This window comes from Rosa rugosa, chromosome 5 (genome assembly GCF_958449725.1).
Source record: "Rosa rugosa chromosome 5, drRosRugo1.1, whole genome shotgun sequence".
NCBI classification, from domain to species: Eukaryota; Viridiplantae; Streptophyta; class Magnoliopsida; order Rosales; family Rosaceae; genus Rosa; species Rosa rugosa.
The window spans coordinates 1734011-1760091 of NC_084824.1; the positions used below are offsets into that span (position 1 = coordinate 1734011).

At 38.6% G+C, this 26081-nt stretch overlaps 1 protein-coding gene, 3 long non-coding RNA genes and 1 pseudogene across 4 annotated transcripts; 1 reads left to right on the plus strand and 4 right to left on the minus strand.

The window, feature by feature from the left end:
• LOC133709883 (TORTIFOLIA1-like protein 4) lies at positions 1–3957 on the minus strand. The gene is made up of 5 exons (XM_062135821.1): positions 2921–3957; positions 2685–2790; positions 1716–2299; positions 917–1428; positions 1–459 (listed from the first exon to the last, which is right to left on the minus strand). Exons 1-5 carry the CDS (start codon positions 3740–3742, stop codon positions 447–449), a joined length of 2037 nt encoding a protein of 678 aa, XP_061991805.1. The 5' UTR covers positions 3743–3957; the 3' UTR covers positions 1–446.
• Positions 3958–8131: 4174 nt separating this feature from the next.
• Positions 8132–10353, minus strand: LOC133710065 (uncharacterized). The gene is made up of 3 exons (XR_009846464.1): positions 9839–10353; positions 9162–9227; positions 8132–8422 (listed from the first exon to the last, which is right to left on the minus strand). It is a non-coding gene; the product is annotated as an uncharacterized LOC133710065 (long non-coding RNA).
• A 9367-nt stretch (positions 10354–19720) lies between these two features.
• LOC133708846 (uncharacterized) lies at positions 19721–20174 on the minus strand. The gene is made up of 3 exons (XR_009846106.1): positions 20132–20174; positions 19987–20041; positions 19721–19859 (listed from the first exon to the last, which is right to left on the minus strand). It is a non-coding gene; the product is annotated as an uncharacterized LOC133708846 (long non-coding RNA).
• A 525-nt stretch (positions 20175–20699) lies between these two features.
• On the minus strand, positions 20700–21462 carry LOC133709542 (uncharacterized). Its single transcript, XR_009846317.1, has 3 exons — positions 21342–21462; positions 20892–20969; positions 20700–20760 (listed from the first exon to the last, which is right to left on the minus strand). It is a non-coding gene; the product is annotated as an uncharacterized LOC133709542 (long non-coding RNA).
• A 1618-nt stretch (positions 21463–23080) lies between these two features.
• On the plus strand, positions 23081–25015 carry LOC133709098 (deoxypodophyllotoxin synthase-like; annotated as a pseudogene).
• The last annotated feature ends 1066 nt before the right edge of the window (positions 25016–26081 follow it).

A 26081-nucleotide genomic window follows, 5' to 3' on the forward strand; every position in this document is an offset into this window, starting at 1 on the left:
TGCAGAAGTGAAAATTTATTGATCATGTACAGCAAGTTTTGACTAGCAAGACAAGAAAAGATGATGCGGAAGCTTTGGATCTGTACAGAGATTAACCTAACCTCCCATACCGGCAATGGAACAGCCGGGTAAGTAATAAATAGAACACATGCTAACGCTCGTGCTAGGGCTAGGGTACGAAGACTACTCTGGTTAGCGACCAGCTTTGCAGTTTGATCTGAAAGCAAAGGAGACATGTAAAAGGAACCCTATGCTATGCTGCTCCTGTGTATCAAATGCTACATCCAAATCAGAATTCTCATAAATTAATAAGGGCTCCTACGTGTAGACTTGATCAGCAAATAACTTCAGTTCAGGTCTTTCCGGGAGCAGTGATGCCTGTCAAGCTCTCAAGTCTTGCCTGACGTTGATCTACCTCAACATTTTGAGCTGAGCATCGATTCTATCTAAGCAGATGGCCTATTGAACAAAATGGGAACTTGTTACATAGTTGATTTAGACAGTACAATGCACAACTATGATAAGGGTGCAAAAGTAGTAACGGTTGAAAATAACTTTCAGAGTTCCAGCAATACTCATTTCAATGCAATAAGAACTGATACCACATTGCGAAGCTAAAGCTGTTGTAGATGACGTATGTAACAACTGACTTCAAACGATTGATATGTCAAAAATGGATATTCAGTAGAAGGATTTATTCATAATTGACAATGTGTGAAGAAGCTCCTATATGAAGTTGTAACCAAAAAAGAAAAGCTCCTATTTGATGTGAAGCATATGAGTAATTTTGTGCAAAACTACAGTCAACAGCTCATGGAACCCAAAATAAGCGGAATAACCAATCTTTCAATGAACAGACAAGAAAGATTACGAAACAAAAGAACTAGGCAGTACATCATGAATTACTAATCCTTACCTTCTGCTCAGGTTCCTTGATGCTATACAATTAGTTGGAGGGACCCCATCAAACTGGCTAGCATTGTAAACTTGGACCCTCTCAGCATCTTGGAGTATGCTCTTTGGTGTTCTGTCTGGAAAGTGCCCTGTATGTACCCTCGAGTTGCCATGAATTTCTGTTGTCGGGATAACTGTATATGCACCCCTACTTTGTTGCTGAAATCTTTGGCGGTTAAATGTAGACGGTTCAGCAGCGGCATCTTTATCAGGCCCAGCATTCATCGAGGGATGGGTTCCAGCATAAGAAGGGAACCTTGGAGTAGAACACCGCCCTTCTGTTCTGCGCCAGAACTTGGAACTCAAGAACTCAGCACCAGGCAGCTTGCAACATGTGTTTTCTGCAGATTCAGTGTTCGGAATCCTTCCAGTTGATAGTGCCAAATCATACGATATTTCATCCAGCGCCATCTCAAGGCCATGTACCCGTGTCTCAAGAGAATTCAGCCCACTCTGAGAATTTCCAATGAATCTCTACATAAAAGTAAAAAGGCGATTGAGTTGGCTTTTTCAACTTGTGCATCACTATAAATATTAAATACAGTTGATGAAGCCTTTAAGCAACAGAAAACAATTTGTAAGACTAACATTTGAATATGGAAAACAAGCTAACACAGGCAATAGGCAGAGACTAAGAGATACATAATGAGACTATCTTTATCCAACAACTTAAAATGGTAAACAAACTAACGAAAGCTATATGCACCTGCTTAATCTCATTGCCTGTTAAATAAAAGGTGAACAAGCATCAGCAGCATTACCTGGAGAAGGTCAAATAGGTTGGCTTGCTGGTTTTCAATCTGAATGAGTTGCGCACGGATCAGATTCAGATCCTCAGCCTCCTTGGGGCTCTCGTAAACTTCTTCTGCAGGATTACAAACCACAGCATCCGAGTCATAGTTCTCATCATCAAATGGAACTACTCGAGACCGAGATCTCAAACCACCAAATTTGTATGCTTTTTCATCACGGTTCCTACTGAAGAGTACACGTTTATCTTCTGCCATGCTATTTGCATTGTGCTCATTCTTTCCTGATTCCCCATCTCCAAAATCACTCGCAACAATATCATCTGCATGAGACACCTTCGAAGAGGCAGAGTTTGGCATTGCAATTTCAATTTTCCAATCAGAGGGTTTCATGTGGTCCAACTTATTGAGCTTGGTTGTGTCTGAACTTCTCTCATATCTACTTTGAGGACTTCCCTTTTTGGCAGTGGTCACCAAAGAACCGTTAGATGGAGGGGACCTGTTTGTGGGAACTGTTTTCTTTGTCTGAGGAGTCCTAAAGCCAGCATCATTTGAACTTTTCGATACGGCAGCAAAGGATCGATCATTCTCATTATCTGGTCCCATGGGAAAAATCCAAAACATGCAAAGAGAAACAGAAGATTAGATGAATATTCAAGAGAAACAGGTATCGTGCTTATTGTTCCACTTGAAGCTCTCAAAGATTATGGCAGAATAAGGAACACACCAGAACCTTATTGAACACAATAGCACAATAAGCTATGTAACACAAGCAACGGTTTTAGAATTCAGACTCAAAGAAAAGACCAAAAACTTTACTTTATCAATGTGTTTCCTTTTTGCTTATTTGCTTTCTCATTGTGCTTACCACTAGATCAAATAGTACTGCTTTCAACAAACTGCTATATATTTTAAGTTTCTAAAACAAGAGATGGCTAAACAGATTATTAAAAAAAAAAAAAAAAACACGCAGAAGCTTACCGATTGAAGATCTGGATTGAATTGGAGCAGAAACCTCCTCGGAATCGCCTGCGAAAACCTTCCACAACTCCAATGCATTGTTCATAGTCTCCCGGACTACCTTCACCTGTTAACAAATGATGATATAACAAAATCAGCCGAAATTGCACAAACTACTCATATGATCAAGAACACATTTTTTCTTCTTGTAAACCAAACAGAGCCTGAAACAATCAATATGATTGAGAAGGCAATACCTTATCAAATCTCCGGCTTTCCAAAGCATTCAAGCAACTAGCTTTATAGAGTGGCGCCAACTCTGTCTCCGCCGTGGCTACTTTTCCGAGGGCCTCAGCCGCGCCCTTTCTGACCGCCCAGTCGTCGCTGCTCAGAAACTCCACCACGCACGGCACGAGCCAATCCAACGCGCCTTTGCTCGACGCGCCGCCGGCGCCGACAATGCTCCCGATGAGCACCATCAGCGCCGCCTTGGCCTTGAAGCCGTCGCTCTTGGCCAGCTTCCCGAGCCGCGCCAGGCTCCTCCTCAGCTGAGCCATCTCCACCTCCGGCGCGGCGTCGATCGCGGCGGCGAGGCAGAGCGCCGAGCCGATCTGCGAGTTGGAGTCCTGCTCCACCGCCAGCGTGTCCATCAGCGGCTTCAGAAACGACGAGGCGAACTCCGGCGTCGTGATCTTGGACGACATGGCGGCGACGGCGTCCACGCAGGCCAATCGGACGGCGGAGTCGGGGTCGCGGAGGCGGCGGAGGACGGTGGAGATCATTTTCGACAGAAACGGCGCCAACGCGTCGCCGTGTGAATTCGACAGTATCGTCAGCAGCGACACGCATTGCTTCCTCACCGGCGGCTTCGACGACGCGTCGGTGTTGTGAATGCAGATCAAAAACGTAGCAAACGACTCTTGTGTGAGATTTCTAGCTATGAACTCCAGCTCGTTAATGGCCATGGCCAGAGTGTCACGGTCGGAGAGCTTGTTGAGGCAGGTTATGACCCGCTGCTTCAGATCCGACCCGCCCGGCTGCAGCGGGCTGCCTAGCGAGTATCGCCTGGAGCCCGACATTAGTCCCTGGCTCTGGCTCGTTAGGTTAAAGTGTTCGATGAATTGTCTCAACGAAAGAAGATAAGTCTAAAGGAAGTTCAGATTGTTGGCATTGGTGATGATTTGGCGGCAGAGTTAGGGGAAGTGATGGGAGGTGTCAGGTGGACTGGTTCTCAAGGTTGGAATGGGGGGTTTTTAAATGTTTGAGAGGGAGGAGTGGTGAGTGGACTGTTGAGAAGAGTTGGGGAGTCAAATATTTTAGCTCGCAAGTACTACTTATTTTTTTTCTTTTTATTTTTCGCGGGTAGGGTAACAATGGCCCAACTGCCAAAGTGGTTTGTTGGTGTTGATTTTGAAAGTGTAACTGTGTTGATGCATAGTATGAAAACTTACTATTATACTCATCGCTTTCTCTTTAGCGTTGTGGTTAAGACTTTGGCTAGTGTATGAGGAGGGTGTTTGAAAGCTGATATCGTTGTGATGGCTTTATTTGATAGTTTACTGGAAGTTTCTTAAATCACATTGTATTTGAGAGCGGTCAGTTTTTCTCAATTCTTTATAATCATTACATTAATAAAGATAATTAATGAAATTGTGAGTTTCGATCGTTAAACTGTATAGTAAGAAGACATACACGTTATTTTGGATTTAAAATGTTTATTTTAGAACGGTTATACTTCTTGCTATCTAAATATCTAATCAATAGTTAGAGTAATGTTTGGCATATGAATTATTAGGGTTTAATGATGCGACCGGTTGGGAATAGATATACATGTGTTTTTGCCGATGCACATGCATCAAAAGCCTGGAAACCACATGATATGAAGCTATGAAACAAATTAGGGTGAATTCATACTGCAGTTGCAGGCCACGTTGCCAATGAGCCTATGATATGCGAAGTCTCCAACAGAAGGGTTGACTAGTCCCGTTTGTCTAACACCTTATCTAAAACTAATAACATGCTACCAGCATATAAACATGTTGAAGATATAGGAATTGGTTCCGGATCGGACATTGCGTACTCGCCAAATTGCCGCACCATTCGAACGGTTTCTACATTTCAGTCGATCGATGTGCTTATCTCCGATGGGACCAATTCCGACATGAAGAAGGCCAATTCTTAGGTGCGGGTAGCCGCACCACGTGTACGGTGCGGCTACCCAATCAAATCTCAGAAATTTTTGTCTTTGTTCCGAAATTGTCCCTGATTTTTAAATGTGAAATACCCAAAATACCCCCCTGTTAGGGGAATAATTGGCCTGCCGCACCACGTGGCGGTGCGGCTGCCCCACGCAAGAATCATCTTCCTGTCTCAATGGGTAAAAAAGAACGAAAAAGCCCGAGAAAGAGACCAATATCTCCTAAAGCTAGGCTACAAGCTTTTTTGGTCTGATAGGCTACAAGCTTGAGAAAAGAGAATCATCAATCATATGATGCATAGCAAACTTAACAGTAGCAAGACCAAGACAAAAGAAGAGAAGCAGAGCACGTGATCGAAGGATAAGCTAAAGGGACGTAACATTGTTAAAGAGCTCGTCCAAAACCATGAACTCACGTGATACTGGGTTTGGAACTCTGGATATATTCATGAACTAAATCTAGGCATATCTTCTTTCCTATACGCAAAATATTTGGGTTGGATATTCTGGTGAGCTGAGGGCGCGCGAGATGCTTTCTCCGACTTTAAATTTACTGAGCTAATTACTTTAGTAGATTGGGATTTACCTAATCTCTTCTTTTCTCTAGTTATGGGGCCTGTTTGTTAAATTGCTCCTTTTCCTTTTTCTTAACAATGCATGTTTGTGCTAATCACGATGTTAAATAGAGTTGATTTAGAAGGGATCTGAAGATGTTGATGTGGGAACCCCCTCATCTATCTACCAACCAGCCTAAAAGCCCTCTCACCTAGATAATTATTATTATTATTTTTTTTTTAAATATCGATTGAGATTCTTCTATAAAAAAATGCAATAAAATATCTACTCAAGTGTGAGTGAGTATTGAGATTTGTAACTGTTGAGCCTAATAACGTGGGTTTGTAACTGAGCGGAGTAATAAAATAATTGGATGAAGCATTTATCTAGTTGAGTTGGATGATGAGTTGTATATGCACGTCCCATGAATGTACCCTCAAAATAGTAGTCTTTGCCCACAATAATCCTCCGCGTGCAATTTGACATAGGTTTCTCGCACCACACAATCACTTTTTATGTGTCAACATGTTTCTGCAAACAAAATTTGAGGGGTTTTTTGTTGTAGAACGGATAATAGTTAGGATTGAATAGCAATTTGATCGTGAAAATGGTAAAATCGAAATGCTGCATATTTGGCGTCCGGTGTTAGAATGCTAATAATTATACATTTTCGAGAAGGGAATGGCGCCAAGACTGCATGGTAAAATCGGAACGCTGCATGTTTGTATGAGCTTTTTCGGGTTTCTGAGGTCGTTTCGGGCCTCAAAACTGCATTTTATTGGTTTTCCAGCAACTTAGGGTTTCTAGTTTGTTTTGAATTAATCTGTGGAATTTTAGGATTGGTTGACTGGTTGTTAGTTGCCTTAGGGTTTCTTTTCTACTGTATAAACAACATTAAACGGCTGCATAGATCTATCTTTCATATTTTATCAATCAAATTTAGAGTTTTCTCATAATCTCTAATGGATTCTAGTTTTATCTGTTCTAGGGTTTTATCAATCAAACTTGTAAACCATGTTACTTCCGACTGCGTCATTTTTTTAATTTTTAATTTTTTTTGTCAAAATTAGAAATACATTATAGCTGGTAAGTAAAAAAATGCCCAACTTGGTGAAGAAGAATAGAGAAGCCCCCGTGAGGTGAATTGATTATTATGAAAAGATAGCTATAGCTCGAAGAAGCTAGAGGCCGGGTTCATGAAAATGCTAGATTGGCATGCATATCTCATCATAGCCCTAATTTGACGGGAACGAATAAGAATGATGACACTATATAAGTTAGAACTCATGTGACTTGTTTGATTCTTGATGCAAACGGTTTGGAGGTGTTCTATTCGATCTGTTGTTATCATCTCCTATCCATCGTATTGTTGTTTACGGCACTGCTTGGTTGGATCCTAGTGACACAAATTGAAAATTTCATACAAAATTGATCATATATAGTGAAACATTATTGATTTCAATTACCTAGTTGTGATATATGAATTTAGTGAAGAGAAATGATTTCACTCGATAATAAAGCTTATATATGCTAGGCTAAAAGGTGTTGAGAGCATGAAACGGTTGCATAATCTTTTATTACAAAGTGTTCAAATAATCACTCAAAATAAATTAAAAACAACAGAAATAATAGGGCAAATCGATGGATGTATAAGCCTCCTTTTTCTTTTTCTTTTTCTTTTTGAATCAAAGAAATAAGTTTCAATTAAGAGAAAGCTCAAGTGAGCTGTTTACAATCTTTTCCAAGCACGTCAACTGCACTCTTTGGTGCTTGACTTGACCAAACTACACCATGATCTGCTTCAAATCCTACACTAGCTAGTTAATGTGCCACATAGTTACATGTTCTAGGAGTGTAGACCAAAGTTACCCCTTCTAGCTAGTTTCTTCCAAGCATGATGAATATCATCGATAAGAGCTCCATTCGCTGGTAGTTCATGATAACCAGAACCTTGAACTTCTTGAATGGCCTCCATACAGTCACTTTCTATGGTGAGGTCTTTGACTTGAAGTGAGTATAGCAGATCAAAGCCCTCCCTTATTGCAAGCAGTTCACATTGTTTTGGAGAAGCCATGCACTGCACAGGTCTAGCCCTCCCTTATGAGCCTTTTCATCTCCCTATAAAGAAATATCGGGGAGGTAATTATGAACCATCTTACAAAATAATTGGAGCTTTAGAATCTAAGGAGTTTTCAATGATTTAGAGAAACAATTGGATACTAAATAAACAGCTGAGCATTGTGTTGGAATCAATTAAATTATTTTTGGTTGTTGCTTTTCATATGTATATATTAATATTATGGAACTCTGGAAGATTATTCTGCTTTATATGGGACCAGAATGTAGCAATAATACCATTACACCACTAAGGCTATGTTTGGTATGGCTGGGCTTTTCAGAAAAGCTGGCTTCTGCTTATTTCTGAGAATAAGTGGCTGAAAAGCAAAGCTGCTGAGTGTTTGGTAAACTGGCTTTTTATAAGAGCTGTCAGTGGCAGAAGCAGTGACAAAGTGTTTGGTAAATCAAACTGGCTTGTGCTTTTTGTTTGTGGAATGACTAAATTGGACATGAGAGATTATTTTACATTGATTGTTTGGTAATACAATGTTCTTCAAATGCTCTTGTTATTATTTTTAATCTTTATTATGTCCTTATTAATTTTTATTAACCTTCAATTTTTATAAATCATGGTGACCATATGATTAATATTGGACAATTTTAAAAATAACTTATACAAATATATTAGTAACATTAATAACAATTGGTTTCTGGTTTGCATCAAGTAACCACAAAAAATATCATAACATATTCAAATGTTCACGTTATTACGCGCATTCATCAAACTTTGAGTAATGCTATTTCTTATTGTTTTCATTTCTTGTGCACCATGACCATGACATTCTTCTTCTACATCATCATCCATTTCTATCCCACCACTTGACCCATAACCTTCTCTTTCTTCACTGCGGACAAAATGTCAGCACCCCGATCTTTCTTCCAATAAGGTCTGCACCCAAAAATATATAAAAAGGTTTGTGCTAAAAAAAATTATATTATACAGTCCACATCTCAATGAAAGGCAAATGAGAAACTAGAAACCACCAATACCTTGCAACTTCCTATCTTTTTGTAAGGTGATAAAATATATATTTTTTTGGCCTGAAAAACATGATGAACTTTCCCAAGGCCATAGTAATAAAAACTGGATGGTATACACTAACTATAACAATTTATCTATTTACATTAAGGGGTATTAATATGATCAGGGAAGATGCATATCAGTAGTTACAATGTGTAAATGAAGATGCATATCAGTAGTTACAATGTGTAAATAATCTATTTACATAATAAGATTATTCCAATTGTCATACTTTGTAAATGAAGTTGTTATACTTTCTCTGCTAGACGCTTCACAATGTGTATAAAGTATATCATGCATAACTTAATGAAGAAATATGTAAGAAAATCTGAGTGGAGCTCATGCTAATGACATGATAACAATTCTTCACAGAGATATGAAGTATGGTAATATGAGAATAAAATAGATGCTTGGATCCAGCATATTTCATAGGTTGCAGCAGCCACAGCATATTTCATTTTTAGTCACAATAATAGTTATGTTCAGCATGCTTTCACTTGTAAGCAAATATTATATTACTACAGTAGCATAAGTTTCTTATATGCAAATTCTGGAAATAATATTACAAGAAATTGGTCCGATAATAAAAGATTGCATGTAAAGGTACCTCCTTCAACATTGCCAGGATTGAATTCAAATTGGTCCCTCTTGCCAAGGCACGAGTGGCTGCAGCCTACAAAATGCCACACGAAGTTAAAAGATTGTCAAAGAGAATATAGAGAATGACAAGATACAAGACTATCAACCTGTATAACTGACAAGATACAAGACTATCAACCGCAAAAACACATCTTGATCAAAACAACATATCCTCATAAACAAACACTTCCCATCTAAAACCAACCACAAATCCTGATCCTCAAATAAAATTCATCTGAGAAACCTAAATACTCCGATACTTAACTGATCTAAAGAGGGCACAACAAATAAAAACTTTGCTCAACAGCATTCAAATCATATCTTCTGACCAATTAATATAATGAACTGCTACAATTCTGAACCCTTGATTTAACCATTATTTACTTCAATTAAAGTCACAGTCATACAAAGTGTGGATTCTAATCAATCAGCACCCTCTTCCCCAAACCCAATGTGGCAATGAAGCCCCAGCAGCAAAATGTCAAAACAATATTGGCATTTGCCTGGTGATTGAGGCCAAATGCAAGCCCTGCATTTGGTGGGTCTGCAAATTTGTCAGCAGGGCTTCAATTGAAAGCACATGCAAATAGTCCTGGCACACCAAAATCACCAAAAGATGAAATCTTTACAATTAGAATTTCATACCTTGCCATTGGAGTAAATTTCTTGAATGAAAGGGTGGACTTTTGAGCCGGAGAACGGATTGGAAAGTCAGGCGGTGGGGAGAGAGAGAAGCACGCGGTGGTCGACGGCGAAGTCGCGGTCACTACGATGGTCGATTGAGAGATGTTGACTTCATTGGGTTTTGGATTGAGAGAGATGCATATCGCATCTCGCAGTCGAAGAAGGGTTTCATGGCAATCCGTAATTGCCTCAACAAGGGAGGATAGAGACCGGTATTTTGAAAGATTCATTAATCTACAGTAACTACCGCTACAGTATAATCCTGGCTTCTGGCTTCTGAAAGCAGGGGTCAGACAGCTTCTGCTTTTTGAGAGAAGCTGCAGCGGCTTTTGCAATAAGCTGAGCATAAGTCGGGTTACCAAACGCATAGTCATCTTGTGCTTATAAGCAGGGGAGCTAAAAAGCCCCCCCAAACATAGCCTAAACACATCCAATAAGCACAATTAATTTAAGACGGTATAGCTTTAGTTGTTGGGGCTAAAATTTGAGGATCTTGGTGCTCCATATTGTCATTTCAAGTATTGCTGCCGTCTGGACTTTTTTTTTTTTGGATGACATGCCGTCTGGACTTTATTTCACAATAAGGATGCATGTTTCCCTTTTGAGTGGTCTTCAACTACAAGCTCTTGTTGGACTTGGACCAACTAATTACGAAAAAAAACAACATAACTTTATAAGCAGTATCATCATCTTTATGTGCAATTTACACAAACTAACTTTTTGTTTTTGGTATATGTGGGACACAAATTCTCCGTAATTGTTGAATTACGAAGCTAGCTTTCTGAATGTGCTAGAGAATAAGAAACACCTAAGATCTTAAAAACACAAGTCTAATGTCGGTTAATAGGTCTCCGATGATTAGTTTGAGTTTGAGAGCTACAGATGCCGATATTCCGGACTTTGGCTGTTGGTGTTGACGGTGCATGTGTAGTTGTCTCATTGGATGTATAATTTGTATAACCGTCGTTACCACTAGTAACAAGTTTGTTTCTTGAGAACAATACGTTTGTATCATTCTTGTCGGATTGGTTATATATACAGTTCAACTTTAAAAATCATGCATGTAGCTAAATAAATCGAGTATCTAATACTCGAGCGTACTTTTTATGATAGATATAGTACATTACAGGACCGTAAGTTTAGAACATCCATCATTAGATTTGAATGATACAGTCCATTTATACAATCTAGCTAGCTCCATTCCCATATTTTGTTTGAAACCTTCGATGATATATTTCTTGTAGATATGGATAGAGAAGAAAGAGTGGAAGATCGATAAGAAGGAGACCGAGATGAGAGATCGATGGACGTTAATCATGGCTATATATCCAATCTGGATGTGGATATTGGATCTATTGAGAGCTTTGTGGTCCATGTCCATGTTGCTCGAGCTTTGACTGAGAAGGTATCCTGTACCCCATCTGATAACGAAGCTTTTGTCTTTCGATTTGCTAAGGCCTAATTCACTTGGGCAGAGGACGCCAAAATGTAGACCAAAACCATCCAATATGCTTGGATCTTTGAATAGAGATCATGTGTGTTTTCTTCTCATGCGACAATCTCACATGCATTTCGGGTTTCTGGGAGAATGATGGGCAAGTCGGCATGGGCGACACTAACATATCATTTTCATTTGGTATTATATATATGAAAGGTAGTCTATTGTTTTGATGAATTTATATATAAGAGCTAGCTATAGGAAAAGCATCTCTTGGGCACAAAAACATTCTCCTACTTCATCGCGGCCTTTGTTACTACAATGTTATGGAGCAAGCAAGCATTGACTCATCACCTCTCCAATGAGAATAGCTTGCGTTTAATGTGCGGGGCATGCGATACCGTGCAAATGTTGAACTGTGATATACCCCGTGTCTCCATGCATGGCATCTAAATAATGCTTCCAACGACCCAACTCGATCAGCCTAGAGAGATCGAGTGAGATGAAGAAGTCTTGTTCACTTGTACGTTGGATCACCAAACTTCGGATACAGAGATTACTGAACAATAGTTTTCCTTTGAGTTTGGAAAAGTGAGGACATACAAGTTGTTTGAATTGTTGCTAATTAAGGAAACAAGAGATATGCAAGAAACACCATGACACCCAATCGTGAGGGTAATTTGTTGAGTAAACATGCCGCCTCTACCAAAATCCATCAAATGAAGCATGGAAACGGGGAACAATTTCAGCAAACTAGAAACAGGGAATCTGAAAGAAAACAAAGATATCGAATCAATAGAGATACTATTTGAAGTGCTCCCCATTGTTGATTAAGAATCTGATATGCATATAAACCCTAAATCCCAGGGTTTGTAGGGAAATTTAACTAGACCGGATGGAGGAATGAGTCTCTGAGCTAGTGCTTACATGTCGGGCATTATGTGCGGAAATGTATTCCCATAGAATTTAATAATCTCACATGGAAACTGCAACCCAATCATCCATTGGTTTTGGCTCCATTTACAATTCTTTCATTCTCTTATATGTCATATTATACCAGTCAAGCACTGAGCTTAATTGCAAAAACAACAGAGACTCGGATGGCATGTTTAATATTGAAATATAACTATAATTCCATTTCTCTTTTCAAATGATATTATCTTAATTTGGACTTTTGAATTTGGTTAACATGTTATTCCATGTATATAATTATATACCTTCGTAAGTGGCTCTATTCCTCTATAGGAAAATTACCGTAACGGTTCAGCCAGCATCAGTGGCGGATCTAGGATCCAAAAATGGGGTGGGCTACATATTCTTGTGTTTTTTGGGCGAAACCCAAAATTTTTTTTTTTAGTACAATTATGCACAAGTGTGGAAATGCAGGAGCGGAGACTGGGGAGATAAGAACCTGAGAGTTCAAGTGTTTAACGATTGAATTTAGTATGAAATTTAGGCCTTTTTGGGAAGAAGAAGATGAAGAATGAGAGTCTGTGATAGATGGAGAGAATGGGAGAGCCAGATAGGATTTTGACTTCGATAATTCGGGAGTTCGGGTGGGCTTCGTCAAACAAACATATATACATACAAACAAAAAATACATATCATATATATAGGTCTTTTTTTTTCAACCCAAAAGTCCGGGGAGAGCTTGAGTCCTCCCCCCCTTATACATACCTAGAGCCGCCCATGGCCAACATTCAATGCAAAATTAAATACCTTATTAATCTTCTTTGTTATCCAGCAAAAATTTTCTTCTGAAATACAAAAATAGAAAGTCATAAACCCTAATCCTTGTATTGTTATCCTTGTAGATTGTTAAGCTGTATATAAATCATTTTGTTCTATCATATTCTTTTAGAAAGAAGGCCCTACAAAAAATATGCACTTTCCCTTTATGATTTTTTGTCAATTTTTTCTGACTACCAAAAAATATTCAAGGTGAATTTGGTGTTTGGTGGAATGAACCTGCACCTTTTATAGTATCGTATATTAATAACAATTTGGATTTTAATTGGATATGTCATATATCTACGGAAAAAAAAGAGAGTTAAATAAGTTAATTTAATATTAAAATTAAAATATAGGGTGTAACAAGCAAGTATGGTGAACAAAGAAAATATTAGGATGACAATAACCGCACCCTCTTAGAAAAGTACGGATATGTTGTTGATAACAAAATAAGAGATTTGTAAGAAGTACTATGACGCCCAAGTTAATTAAGAGTCTAACATGAAATGGGTTAGTTTCGTGTTTACAATCGACAATACTTGGAGATTTATAATATTTTCATATTCAGTTATTATTAATGGGTGTTAGTTTTTTATTATTGTTATTATTAATGGTTGTTAGTTGGAAGAGTGGTTTTTATACGTTCTCTACTTCTTATTATCGTTAATTGTCATCGGTCTTATCCATGTATTTAATCATATTTGAAGTTAGGGTTTGGTTAAAAAGGTGAGGGCCGACAAGTGATATTGTGTTTTTGCTTTGTTTAACTCACCACTACATGCATAAGTTTCCTTTAGACTTTCGATCAAACACTTTGTCTATATTTTCAAAATCCATCAAATGAAGCGTTGAAACGAGGAACAATTTCAGCAAACTAGAAATGGGAAATCTGAAAGAACATGAAGAGATTGAATAGAGAGAATATTTGAAGTGCTCCCCTTTGTTGATTAAGAATCTGCATGAGATGCATATAACCCTAAATCCCAAGGTTTGTAGGGAAATTTAACGGGATTAGATGGAGGGATGAGTCATCTTTCATGTCTCTGAGCTAGTGCTTACATGTCAGCCATTATGTTCAGAAATGTATTCCCATGGAATTTAATAATCTCACATTGAGACTGCAACCTAATTTTCCACTAGTTTTGGCTCCATTTACAATTGGATAGTTGGATACAAATTTGCTCACCATCTTTGGTTAGGTGGGATACCACCACCCCATAAAATTTCGCCGCGTGTTTCACAACCTAATCAAAGATGGTGAGCAATTCATTCAATTCTCTCATCTGTCATATTGAACCAGTTGAGCACTAAGAGCATCTTTAGCATACTCTATTTTAGCTCCTTAGCTATTTTAGAGAGCATGTTTAGCTTTTTATCTATTTTAGCAGCTGCACTAGACTCCTAAGAGCATCTCCAACAGTAGGAATTACTTTTTAGTTAAATTTAGCTAAAGATGTGAAATATAGCTATTGATTTAACAATGTTGCTCCAGCAGTAGTAGCTATTTGTAAATAATATACTAAATTTTATCGAATCGTAAATTGACATGTGGACAAAAGCGGAGAGAGAAATATAACTTTTTCTTTAGCTATGCAAGATTCTCTAGCTAAATATAGCTAGCCATTTTAGCTAAAGCTAAATTTAATTTGGGTATAGCTAGTCTGTTGGAGTTGATTTTTGCTTTAAAAATAGTTATATATCGCTAAAAATTGAATTTAACTAGTCTGTTGGAGATGCTCTAAGTAGCTCTCCATTATAACTTTTAACTATCTCGCTCCTAACTATAGAGAGCGAGATGAAACTCTCTATAATTTAAAACATTCATTTTGAGTTATTTTATATAAATTATAAATACATTTAAACTATTTAATCTTCATTTAAAAAGTAATATAAATTCAAAATTAGCTAAAATAGAGAGCATTGATACAAACGTATTTCTAAAGTGGCTAGCTAAAATGACTTTTTAGCTATTTTGGCTAAAATTTGACTAAAAAATGGCTAGCATTGCTAAGCTTGCAAAAACAACACATACTCGGATAGCATATTTAGTATTGAAATATAAGTATACTTCTATTTCAAAGGGGTATGCATATTTTAATGCTATTATCTTAATTGGAAATTTGATTCCTTTTGTGGTAATATGCCATTCTCTATATAACTATATGTCATGTTCTTAAATGACTCTTTTCTTCTATAGAAAAATAACCTTAACGGTTCAGCTAGCATTAAACGCAAAATTAAATACTGTGTCAATCTTTTCTGTCATCCAATAAAAATTTTCTTCAGAAATATGAAAATAGAAAGTCATAAATCCTAATCATGGTATTGTTATATGTGTATTTTGTTAAGCTGTATACAAATCATATTCTTCTATGACCTTGTTTGTGAATATTCTTTTAGAAAGTTGTTGTCATTGATATTTGATTGTCCTACAAAATATATCTTTTGAATATCCACTTTTCTTTTTTGGTCTCGCATATTCACATTAAAACGCTACACAAAAATGTATTTTCATTTGCTTTTTTTACACAGTACTAATAACGTGGTATGGCACTTGATATATCACGTACATAAGATGACAATGGAATGAGGTGTGGTCAAATTTTCCTCAATCATCCTTTCATAGTTGACCAATACGCAAAGTCTAACTGTCTGAAGTGGACTCTCTCCATGTCCAAGAGATGGAGAAATCCAAGCATTTAGGACGTTCACATTATTCCTTTCGTAGTCGACAAATACACAAAGCCTAAATACTTGAAGAGGACTCTCCATGTCCAAGAGATGGAGGAATCAAGTACTTAGGACGTCCTCTTTCTTCCTAATTTCATAGTTAACGAAACCGCAAAGCCTAATTGCTTGAAACGAGTTCTCACCAAGTCTATGAGATGTTGGAACCCAAGCACTTAGGACGTTTGCAATCTTCTCTTCGTCATCGACAAACGCACATAGCCTAATTGCTTGGATTGAGTTCCCACGAAGTCTGGAAAATGGAAGAACCCAAACACTTAATTCATCTGTGTTATTCGCTTGTCTTCAAATGTGAGATGTACCGTCTGTCGTATACAAATGATCAACACAACTTGCAAATGAGGTTCTAGGCATTGGATATACGTACAATATTGATACAGTATATGGAAACACAGTTTTATCAAAGCAAACTAGTCGATCACATGATCCATAACAATAATGACTTCGATAAGTCGAAGGTGCAAATATTGAATACATATGCCTTGAGTACTAGGCAGTAATGGCGTCTACTTGTTTCACCTTTGACGCCTGAAAATAGCCTGCACATTAAAAAAAAATGCATGAAGATTAGAAGCCTGCAGCCAAATTTAAAAAATAAAAAATAATAAAAACATGTGGCTGCACAAGTAATCATAATCCATCCTTTTATCGCATGCTCATGTATACAAGAAAAAAATAATCAACCCTGGAAGGAAGCAGTGGATCGAATGTTGAATTTACCAAAAGAAAGCGCGCAACAAGACAATTAAAAGAATCGAAGCATTTCATAAGAGAAGTTGAAAACAAAGCCAAGACAAAAGACAATTCAAGTATGTGGAAGTGTGGAACTCACATCCTCTAGTTGCACTAAGAATTCTTGTTAAGCATTGAAGGCTTCGGAGTCCAGGAATCAACAATAAAGCAGGCAATTGATTGAGGAAAATGGTGAAGGTTGTTCTCAAGCTATTACCTCAAAAGCCGCAGCAGTTTGTCAACAATGAGAGGATTAAACAAAATTTTCAGTTTTATAGTAAAGTCGATAGGATCTATCAATAAATAGTCTTGAAGATGAGAATGGGTACATGGAGGGAATAAGCTTGTTCGGTCATGGAATAAGGCGAATCTGTGTGAGAGAAATCACCTCAAGGCGAATATGGGTGAGGAGTAATCCCCTCAAGATGAATGTGGGTGAGGAGAAATCTCATCAAGGAAAATTTAGGTGAAGAGTAATCCCCTCGAGAGGAATCCAAGTGGAGGAGTACTCCTCTTGAGGGGAACCCAAGTGAGGAGAAATCATGATGGAGCAATTTAGAGCAAAAGAAAAAACAAACTTGACAGAGCCATGTTTCAAAAATTAACTCATTCACTTCATCTTTCTCAATTATATGGATCATGCCACCCAATATGAAGACCATGAAGCTAGAACAGTTGGTCATAGTGCTCAAGAGAAGATTGTTTATGGGAGGATTTCTAGAGATGCAACTAATGATCAAAGCACTCTATCTGATGTTGCTTTAGTTGCCTTAAGTTTAGGCACATAGCGTAAAATCTGATAAAGGCAACAATCAATTTGAGTATGACTCTTATGGATATAATCAATGTAGAGAAATACATGACCAGTTATGTAGTTGGATTCATCCTTATCATCCCCTTATAGGAGAAAAAGTCAACAACTCCAAAGAGATCTATGATTATCATGTTTATCACTACAGTTCGTACTATATGGGTCAGATCTTTTGGTATAATTATTGTACTTTTGTAGACCAGTTCATTACTATTTATATGTAAATGACAGTAAATCCAATAAATTGACTATTTAAAAAAAGGAAAAAGTTCAGTTTACCCCCCTGAACTTTGGGCCTAAAATCAGATTGGTCCTTAAACTTTTTTTTTTAATCAGACTGGTCCCTGTACTCTCAAACGACATCACTTGAGTCCAAATTTTGAATCCGGGTCCAAAAATGACTTCAGCTGCTGAGTTGGAGCCGACAAGGGGGCCCACACTTCATATTTTTAAACCCTGAAGGAGGGAAGAATGGACATTTCCTATTTAATATAATTTTTATTTTTTCTCTATATTCTCTCTCTCTCTCTTTCTCTCCCTCTCCATTTCTCTCTCTCCACTGCACAGTCCTCTCTCTCTTTCTCTCCCCTTTCTCTCTCTCCACTGCACAATCCTCTCTCTCTCTCTCTCTCCACTGCGCAGTCCTCATGGTGGAGGCTGCAAAGTCTCCGATCCGATCCTAAATCCTCCAAGAGAACCTCCAACTCCTGATCCGATCCACGTGTCTCACCGCCGACCTGTAGGACACCGTCTGCACCGGAGCTCTCACCTATCTGACCCGCGTTGGACATCATCACCAACTTCCTGAGCCGGGTCACAGCGTCGGAGACCTTGGCCACCAGGGCCCGCTTCTTCTTCTTCGGCTCCCTCTCTCTCTCTCTTCCATCCTCTCCCTCTCTGCTCATGGCCATCAAAGGTGAGAATGAAGACAGTGGATTTGAATTTGATAGCATGCAACTGGATTTGAGTTTGGTTTTTGGTTTTGAATTTGATAGCAATTGGGTTTTGGATTTGAATTTGATAGCAATTGGGTTTGAGTTTGGGTGTTGATGGGTTCGGAAGAAGAAGAAGAAGAAGAAGAAGGAAAGGGAATTGACTGAAGCAGAAGAAGAAGAAGGAAAGGGATTGGATGATTTTTTTTTTTTAATTATCGACCTCTACCAGTCTATTACTCCGGATTTCACTTCAAGTTCATGTTTTGAGAATTGGGATTTTGAGGTTACTGTTCATTTCGGGTTTCACTGTTCAAGATTGTATGTTGATATTTGTTGGTCTATTTCCGACTATATATATGAACATGAGATCGTGATTCTTATTGTTGGGTATAGCTGAATTCAAGTTTTGGTTGAATTTGGAGAATTGGAGTTTTGGGTTCACTACTAGAATTTTGCCTTTAACATCGGCCAGAAACCGATGTTAAAAAAAAAAAGTACCGATGTCTTAGTGGGTGATGTTAAAGATCGGAAATCCCAGACATCGGTTTTTAGCCGATGTTAAAAATGACTCTAGACATCAGTTTCTTATAAGCTCCCGATGTATAAAATGACTCTAGACATCGTTTGATTTATAAAAAACTGATTTTGTTTCCTACTAAGACATCGTTTTACATAAGAAACTAATTTATATGTCAGTATTAGACATATGTTCTATAGATAGAACAGATGTCCTGAGTCATTTATAACATCAGTTTGTTATTTCAAATTGTTGTGTCTTCATTCTTTTTGCTTCAATTTATAGTTTAGAAGTGATTACTAAATCAGTTTCTTCACTAGATAAGTATCACAATGAGAATACCAGTGGTAAGCAAAAGAAAATTCTCATTAATATTATTGATAAAAAACAGTACAAAGAGTAGGGAGAAGGGGACATATGGCCTAAACTTCTCCATATACAATAGCAAAAGAAAAGAACAAGATTGAAGTCTCCTAAATAAACCATATGAAGACAAAACTAGAGGATCTTGTTGCCAAATAAGAGTCAAGAAGAGCAGCAAGCTTGTTGCCAAAGACACCTACAACCTTATTTTGCAGCAGTCCAATGGTGTCAGACACTGACTCCAACAGGTTGGAAGACAAGTTAAGCTCTTGTAGCTTCTCCAATCCAATGAATCATACCTCTATTTAAGAACCAGAAAGAAAAAAGGAACCAAATCTAGAGCATGGGTTAGAAACAAATATCTATAGTATCACAAGCACTTTCCTTAAGGAAACTTGACCAAAATTTCACATATAGAAGCTGCACTTTCAAATCTTCCCCTATTAATCAAATTATCATAAACAACAACCAACAATTATCCCATCATATGCTAAACTCCAGCGTGCCCTCTGAGAAATCGATGCTAGAGACCATAAAAACAAAATAGTATAATTAAGTTACTTTTTACCATTAACAAAAACAGCAAGAGGTGGATGTTCCATAAGATAAGATGGCGGAGTTACATCATCCAGACTTTCATCATTAACACTATTTGCTGGAAAACCAACTGCTGGTAGTGGGACCCAACGATGTGAATCCAAGACCAACTAGAATAAAGCAAAACGTCAAGTCAAAACTCATTACCAAAAACTCGAAAAAGTTATAAAGGCAACATGTTGGTTGATGCAAACTGAAACTCGCAGACTAATGCAATTCAAATTCATCACCATTCACCTGAAAATTTTCAACTGCTGTACTCATATTTTTTGCGAACAAGTTGAGAACTGCCCTGAAAAGCAACCAAGTTCAATATTCAGAATATGTATGTTACTCATTTAAGATAAATAGTCATCAAGAAAAAGGGGTTGAAGATCTTTACTCTTCAAAAAGTGATGGTAGCAGTCCCTGGAAATCTAGCCCAACCCAACCAAGCCCCATAGCACAATACTGTCGACAACAAAAAAAGTAAAAAGGTTAGAATAAATTAGCAGAGCTTCTAGTATTCCTCTTAATTTTGAATGATGCAAGCAAGAGTAGCATTATCTAATTTCAAGAAAATTATATTCCTGGATGAAAAAAATAAGGAAAATAAAAAAATTGGGATATCTTTTGCAGCATAAACATAAGTTAATCATGCAATTGCAGGCTTTGGTTCAATATACAATATGTAATTTAAGGAAGAAGTTGACTGAGTGACGATATTTTTGCAAATCATGGACCATTAAAAAACCAACTATATCCTAGTATGTATTTCCTTTAATTGCTTTACATTCCCAAATGCAAAAATATAACAAAAGAAACTCACCATGGATTGATCCAAAATGTTCGACAGTGAATGTTATAGTAAATTCTACAATCCATGTAATAGACAAACCACATTACATAGCTGGTTGTGCATTATAATTACACAATACCTGAATGTTTGAGCGAAGTTTCTGAAGAAGTAGAGAAAGAAGAGATTGGGTGGTCTGCCTGACTTCTGCAGCCAGAGCTTGTATAACGGGCAACCTTATAGAATAAAGGGGAAAAACAAAAAGGCCAAAAGAACAAAGAAAGCTCAATTCATGGCCTTTCACAAAGTTGACAGTTCAAATTACTATAAGTTGATGATAGAAGAATAAGGGCGTGGCAAGACTCACTTGGGGTGCATGGTTGAAAGCTTGCAAACAAACGTCTCTAAGTCAAGAGCTTCATCATAATTTCCATTCCTCACACATCTGCATAAACAGGGGAATGAATGAGGCTGGTCCTATACATTAATCAGTTGCCGTTAAAAAAATACAACATTTGAACTTAATAACCACACTCCTATCACAATCGAAACCCTTCGGTTCGGCTCTAAACAATTCACCACTAGTGATTATGAATTTTGAAGTCAGGGAAACCAAAAACCAACTCACTAGAATGAGCAAAGGAGATTCTAAGCCATAACAGGAACTCTATCCAAGTTCACTAAGATTATGAATGCATCAACAACTTTTCAGTTGAGCAAAGTAAATCCAAATCATGCAAATTGATAATGCCTAGCAAGGATTTCTACTATCTAGAGTAGTGAAACAAAATTCGTAAATTTCATTTGAAGCACATACGTATCCATAAGCTGCGGAATTTCAAGTAAGTCGAGCAATGTACTGTGATTCGCTAGCAACGTCTGGTTCATCTTCCTCTTAAAATCTCTTCCGCCGATTCAACAAACTCAGTGCATCCACTCATCAACTTTGGGATCTCCCATATCTACAAAACCCAAATCCACACCAAAATCCATCACAAAACTCAAAAATCCAATCAAAAAACCTAAACAAACAAGAAAGATAGTGAGAATCATTACCAGAGATTCAAGATGCTTGTCAGTGGAGGACACTTCGTCTCGAATCACCAGCAACGCGTCCGAAGCGGCGATGAACGCTAGGTAATTCCCCACCGCCACCTCTTTCATTGGGCCCGGGCTACCCGCGTCGGCTGGACTGTGTGGCTGGGCCTACTTTAGAATATTCCGTCGCCAAGAAGAAGAAGCGATTCAGAGAATGAATAAGAATTTGGTGCCGAATGGCCCCCTTTATAAACCTAGGAAGAGAGAAAAGCACATATGAAAGAGAGAGGGAGGAGACAGAAAGTGGATCTAGAGGACTCTCTCCTCCATCACCGATCTCCGACCACCGGGGTGGGCTCACCGTGGCCACCATATTCTTCGCCTTCCTCTGATGAGTCAACGCCAGGTTGCACCTCGGAGATGAGCCACAAAGTGATCTCTGGGAATTCGTTTTCTGGGGCTTTGAGGTTTTCGTTCGATTAGGACGGGGGAGAGAGAGCGATAGGGTTTGGGGGAAGAGCCGGAGAAGGGTCGGGTTCTGGTCGGAGGCGGAGAAGGAAGAAGAGGCCGGTTCGGTTCGGAGATGGAGGAGGAGAGGAGGTTGGGTGCTGAACAGAAAGGAAAGTGGGAGGAGAGGGATAGGGCTTCGGCGAAGGGCGAGAGAGTGAGTGAAGTAAAGTGGGAAAATTTTGTTCCCCGCGTGTACCAAAGTTTTTAACTTAGTCTTTCCGCGTTTTTGAAAATTTTAGAATGAAAATATAGACATCGGTCAATAGTAAAAATCGATGTCAGTAATATGCATAGAAATCGGTATTTGAGGAATCGATGTTAATGATATTTTTTTACATCGCGTGAATTCCTCACCGATGTAATTGTCGTGATGTCTAAGGCCAAAATTCTAGTAGTGGTTTTGTGGCTACTGCGTAGTCATGGCTCTTGTTTCCGTTTCCGTTTCCGATCAAGTAACAATCCCATAACGGGTTTTCTAGTGTGGTTGGGGAGAGGGAGAGGGAGAGGGAGAGAGAGAGAGAGAGAGAGAGAATTTTGAGAAAGAAAAAAAAGAAATTATATTAAATTGAAAATGTCCATTCTGCCCTCCTTATGGGTTTACCCCCCTGAACTGTGGGCCCCCTTGTCGGCTCCAACGGCTATAGTGACGTCACATTTGGAAGCAAATTCAAAATTTGGACTCGGGTGATGTCGTTTGAGAGTACAGGGACCAATCTGATTAAAAAAAAGTTTAAGGACCAGTCTGATTTTAGGCCCAAAGTTCAGGGGGGTAAACTGAATTTAATCCTTAAAAAAAAAAATATTTTCTAAAATATTTTCGATATTTCATTTTTCAAAATTTTAATAGATATGTAAAAGTAAAACTCGACATTTTAATCCTTACTTCCATGGTTGTTGTGTACTTGTTCTTGTTTCCTTATTCCTGTAACACGGTAAGTGTTGCCATTCCAAAGTCACTATAAAAAAGGAAACACAACACACAGTTTGCATATCCAATCCATTCGACCATTCCATTCCAGTCTCTCTAGCACATAGCACTTAAGTAACAAGATCCTAGTAGCTAGCTCTTAATGGGTTCCATGACACTTCCCAAAGAGCTTCCCATCATCAATTTCTCCCTCTTGAAGCCTGGCTCAAGCTCCTGGGCTTCCACCTGCAAACAAGTCCGCTGTGCACTCGAAGAATATGGTTGCTTTGTGGCACTGTACCAACAAGTTTCCCCATAGCTCATGGACAATATCTTTGGCCAATCCAGGGATTTGTTCGAGGTTCCCCTTGAAAACAAAGTCAAGAACACCAGTGAGGAGCCTTACCGTGGCTATCGATCGGACCAAACCCGCTCATGCCGCTCTATGAAAGCGTGGTCACTGACAACATTACATCCCTACAAGAAACTCTGAAGTTCAGGGACCTCATGTGGCCTAATGGAAAGACCAACTTCTGGTACGTACCTAGGCACCTAGCTACTTAAGGGTCGGATCTCATTAATTACTTATATATATATAACTCTACTCTGTTCAAATTAATGATCGGTCGTCTGTGTTGCTTAATTTTTTTTTTTTTTTCAAAAAAAACCCCACCCCATTCCCACTCTTGATGGGGCTCGAACTCCTGACCTCTTATATATGAGACCAAAGCCTTACCACCCCACCAAAGCCTCCCACCCTTAATTTGTTTGCAGTGAAATCACAGATCTGTTTGCCAAGTTGGTTGGAGACCTAGAAAACACTGTGGGAAAGATGATATTCGAAAGCTTCGGGATTCCTCAAGAGCATGCAATATGAATCGTTGGCGAGTTCAAACAGTCATCTTCTTCGTTTTCTCAAGTATAGGACACCAGAAGAGAGCGACACTGTCATAAGGTTTCCGAGCCACACAGACAAGAACTTCACCAGCATTGTTGTTCAGCATGATGTCGGTGGCCTCGAGGTTCAGACTAAGGATGGCGATTGGATTAGTGTCGAGTCTGCACCTTCTCAGTTCCTCTTCTTGGTTGCTGATGGACTTGAGGTACTAATTTACTAATTCCATTAATTTCCAAACTATAGTTATGCATGTGCATGCGACCTGAGAGTCCTTCTGAACTGGAAGCAGAGAAAAACAAATAATTTGCTGTCCCTATAGTGAGTGAGAACAAGGAATGATCCAAGAATCGGCTGCTCTCTGCAAAAGTGCAAAACAACAAAGCCCTATGACATATATTTGGCTATCTCGATCTAGCTTTGTAAACTAATCAAACTTTTAATTTTCTTTTTTCCAAGTTAGTTAACCATGTGCGTAGGTTTTGTCACTAGCTAATACATTAATAAACTATTTTTTTTAAGTTTTGATTAAAATAATTTGAATAGCAATTAATAATCTAATTGATTTGGTAATAGGTATGGAGCAATGACAGGGTGAAAGCTTGCCAGCATCGAGCAAAGAACTGCGGGGACAAGACTCGATACTCGTTGGGAATGTTTACGTTTAACAATGGAGTATTCCAAGTACCCAATTAAAGAGCTAGTAGATGACAGTCACCCACTTCTCTACAACCAGTTCGACGGTCGTGGCTTCATCAGATTTTACACCACAAAGGAGGCCAAGAAGGCAAAGTCGCCCATCAAAGCCTATTGCGGCATTAAAAATTCTCTACCAGAATATTTACATATAGAATTGTGTATTTATTTCCAGCCGTTAGATTTATTTATCTTTCACAGTCTCTTAAAACGTCTCATAGGTGAGCAAATCTCTAGAATAAATCAATTTGTATTGGTTCAGCTAGCTAGGAATCAAGATACATTTTTTGCTTTACTTTGCGATCTCATATGTATCTGCTTTGCTTTGCGGTTTAAATCTCTGTACTATTTTTTTGTTTATAATTTAATTAATATTCCGTTGTTACATATGATCAGGGTTCTAAAAATCGGTCTAGGCGACCGCCTAGGCGCTAGGCGCAGCTAGCCCGTTCCGATTCTCCCCTAGTCGAGCGAGCTGGGCTCTGGGAATAAAGTCGGCCGCCTAGGCGGGGCTTGGCGGTCGGCGCCTAGGCGCTTTCTGTCTTTTTTTTTTTTTTTTTTTCGTCGTCAAAACTCAAAAGCATCGGAAGACTACTGTAGTCGCCGTCTCTCCTCTCAGGCTCTCTCTCTCCTCCGACAAGGTCGCACGGGCTCTCTCCCTCTCAGCCTCTCTCCTTGACTGTCGAGGCGTGGACACCTTTGCTCTCATCGACGGTGACGCCGTGACGAACGACTGACTTGTCATCTGTATCTCCTCAATGGCTCAATCAGATCCAGCCTTGCTCTCCTTGACAGCTTGACTCTGATTAAATCATAAGTCCATCTCTCTCAATTTGAAAAGGAAAAGAAAAGAGAGAGAGAGAGAGAGAGAGAGGAGCAGTCATGTAGAAGATGAGAGAAAAGTTGAGAAAGAAGATAGACGACTCTTCCTCCACATGACTATTAAGCGGTTTGTCGTTTTTTTTTTTTTTTTTTAGTTCTTTTTTCTTTGAGTAGACGTGTAGTGATTGGAAACTATAATTGATAATGAATCTGATAAGGTTCAGAATAAGTTATGCATTATCAATTAATCTGATAAGATTTAGGATAAGTCATGCATGCTATTATGTGATTAATAATTCATTATTTATTAATTTTATGCCATAAAATAATTAAAAAATAATAAATAATAAAAACTGCCTAGTCCCCGGGTCACCGCCCGACTAGCGCCTAGCGTTTTTTAGAACCTTGCATATGATGCCATCCGCTTGCAATGGTGGAACCTTATTAGGGTCAGAGTGGACCATGCCATGACCCCCCCCAGGTGGTTGAGTTGGTAAGAGCCTCCAAGTGTGGAACCCCTACACCCGGATTCGAATCTCGCCGACGCTGATTGAAGTTAAATCTCAATCTATTCTTGGTGGCCAGGGGAGAGGAAGCGTTTTGACATGATCCTCCGGCACAGATTAGTCTATGGGTCTAGGAAGCCTTTGAAGAACCGTGTGATCTCGATAAAAAAAAAATAATAATAA

Bases quoted from the DNA above. Each gene is read 5' to 3' on its own strand.
- LOC133709883 (XM_062135821.1), bottom strand. From the start codon at position 3,742: ATGTCGGGCTCCAGGCGATACTCGCTAGGCAGCCCGCTGCAGCCGGGC. The intron at 2,791-2,920 runs GTATTGCCTTCT...ATTTGTTAACAG, and splicing joins AAAGCCGGAGATTTGATAAG to GTGAAGGTAGTCCGGGAGAC. The intron at 1,429-1,715 runs GTAATGCTGCTG...ACTTTTATGTAG, and splicing joins ACCTATTTGACCTTCTCCAG to AGATTCATTGGAAATTCTCA.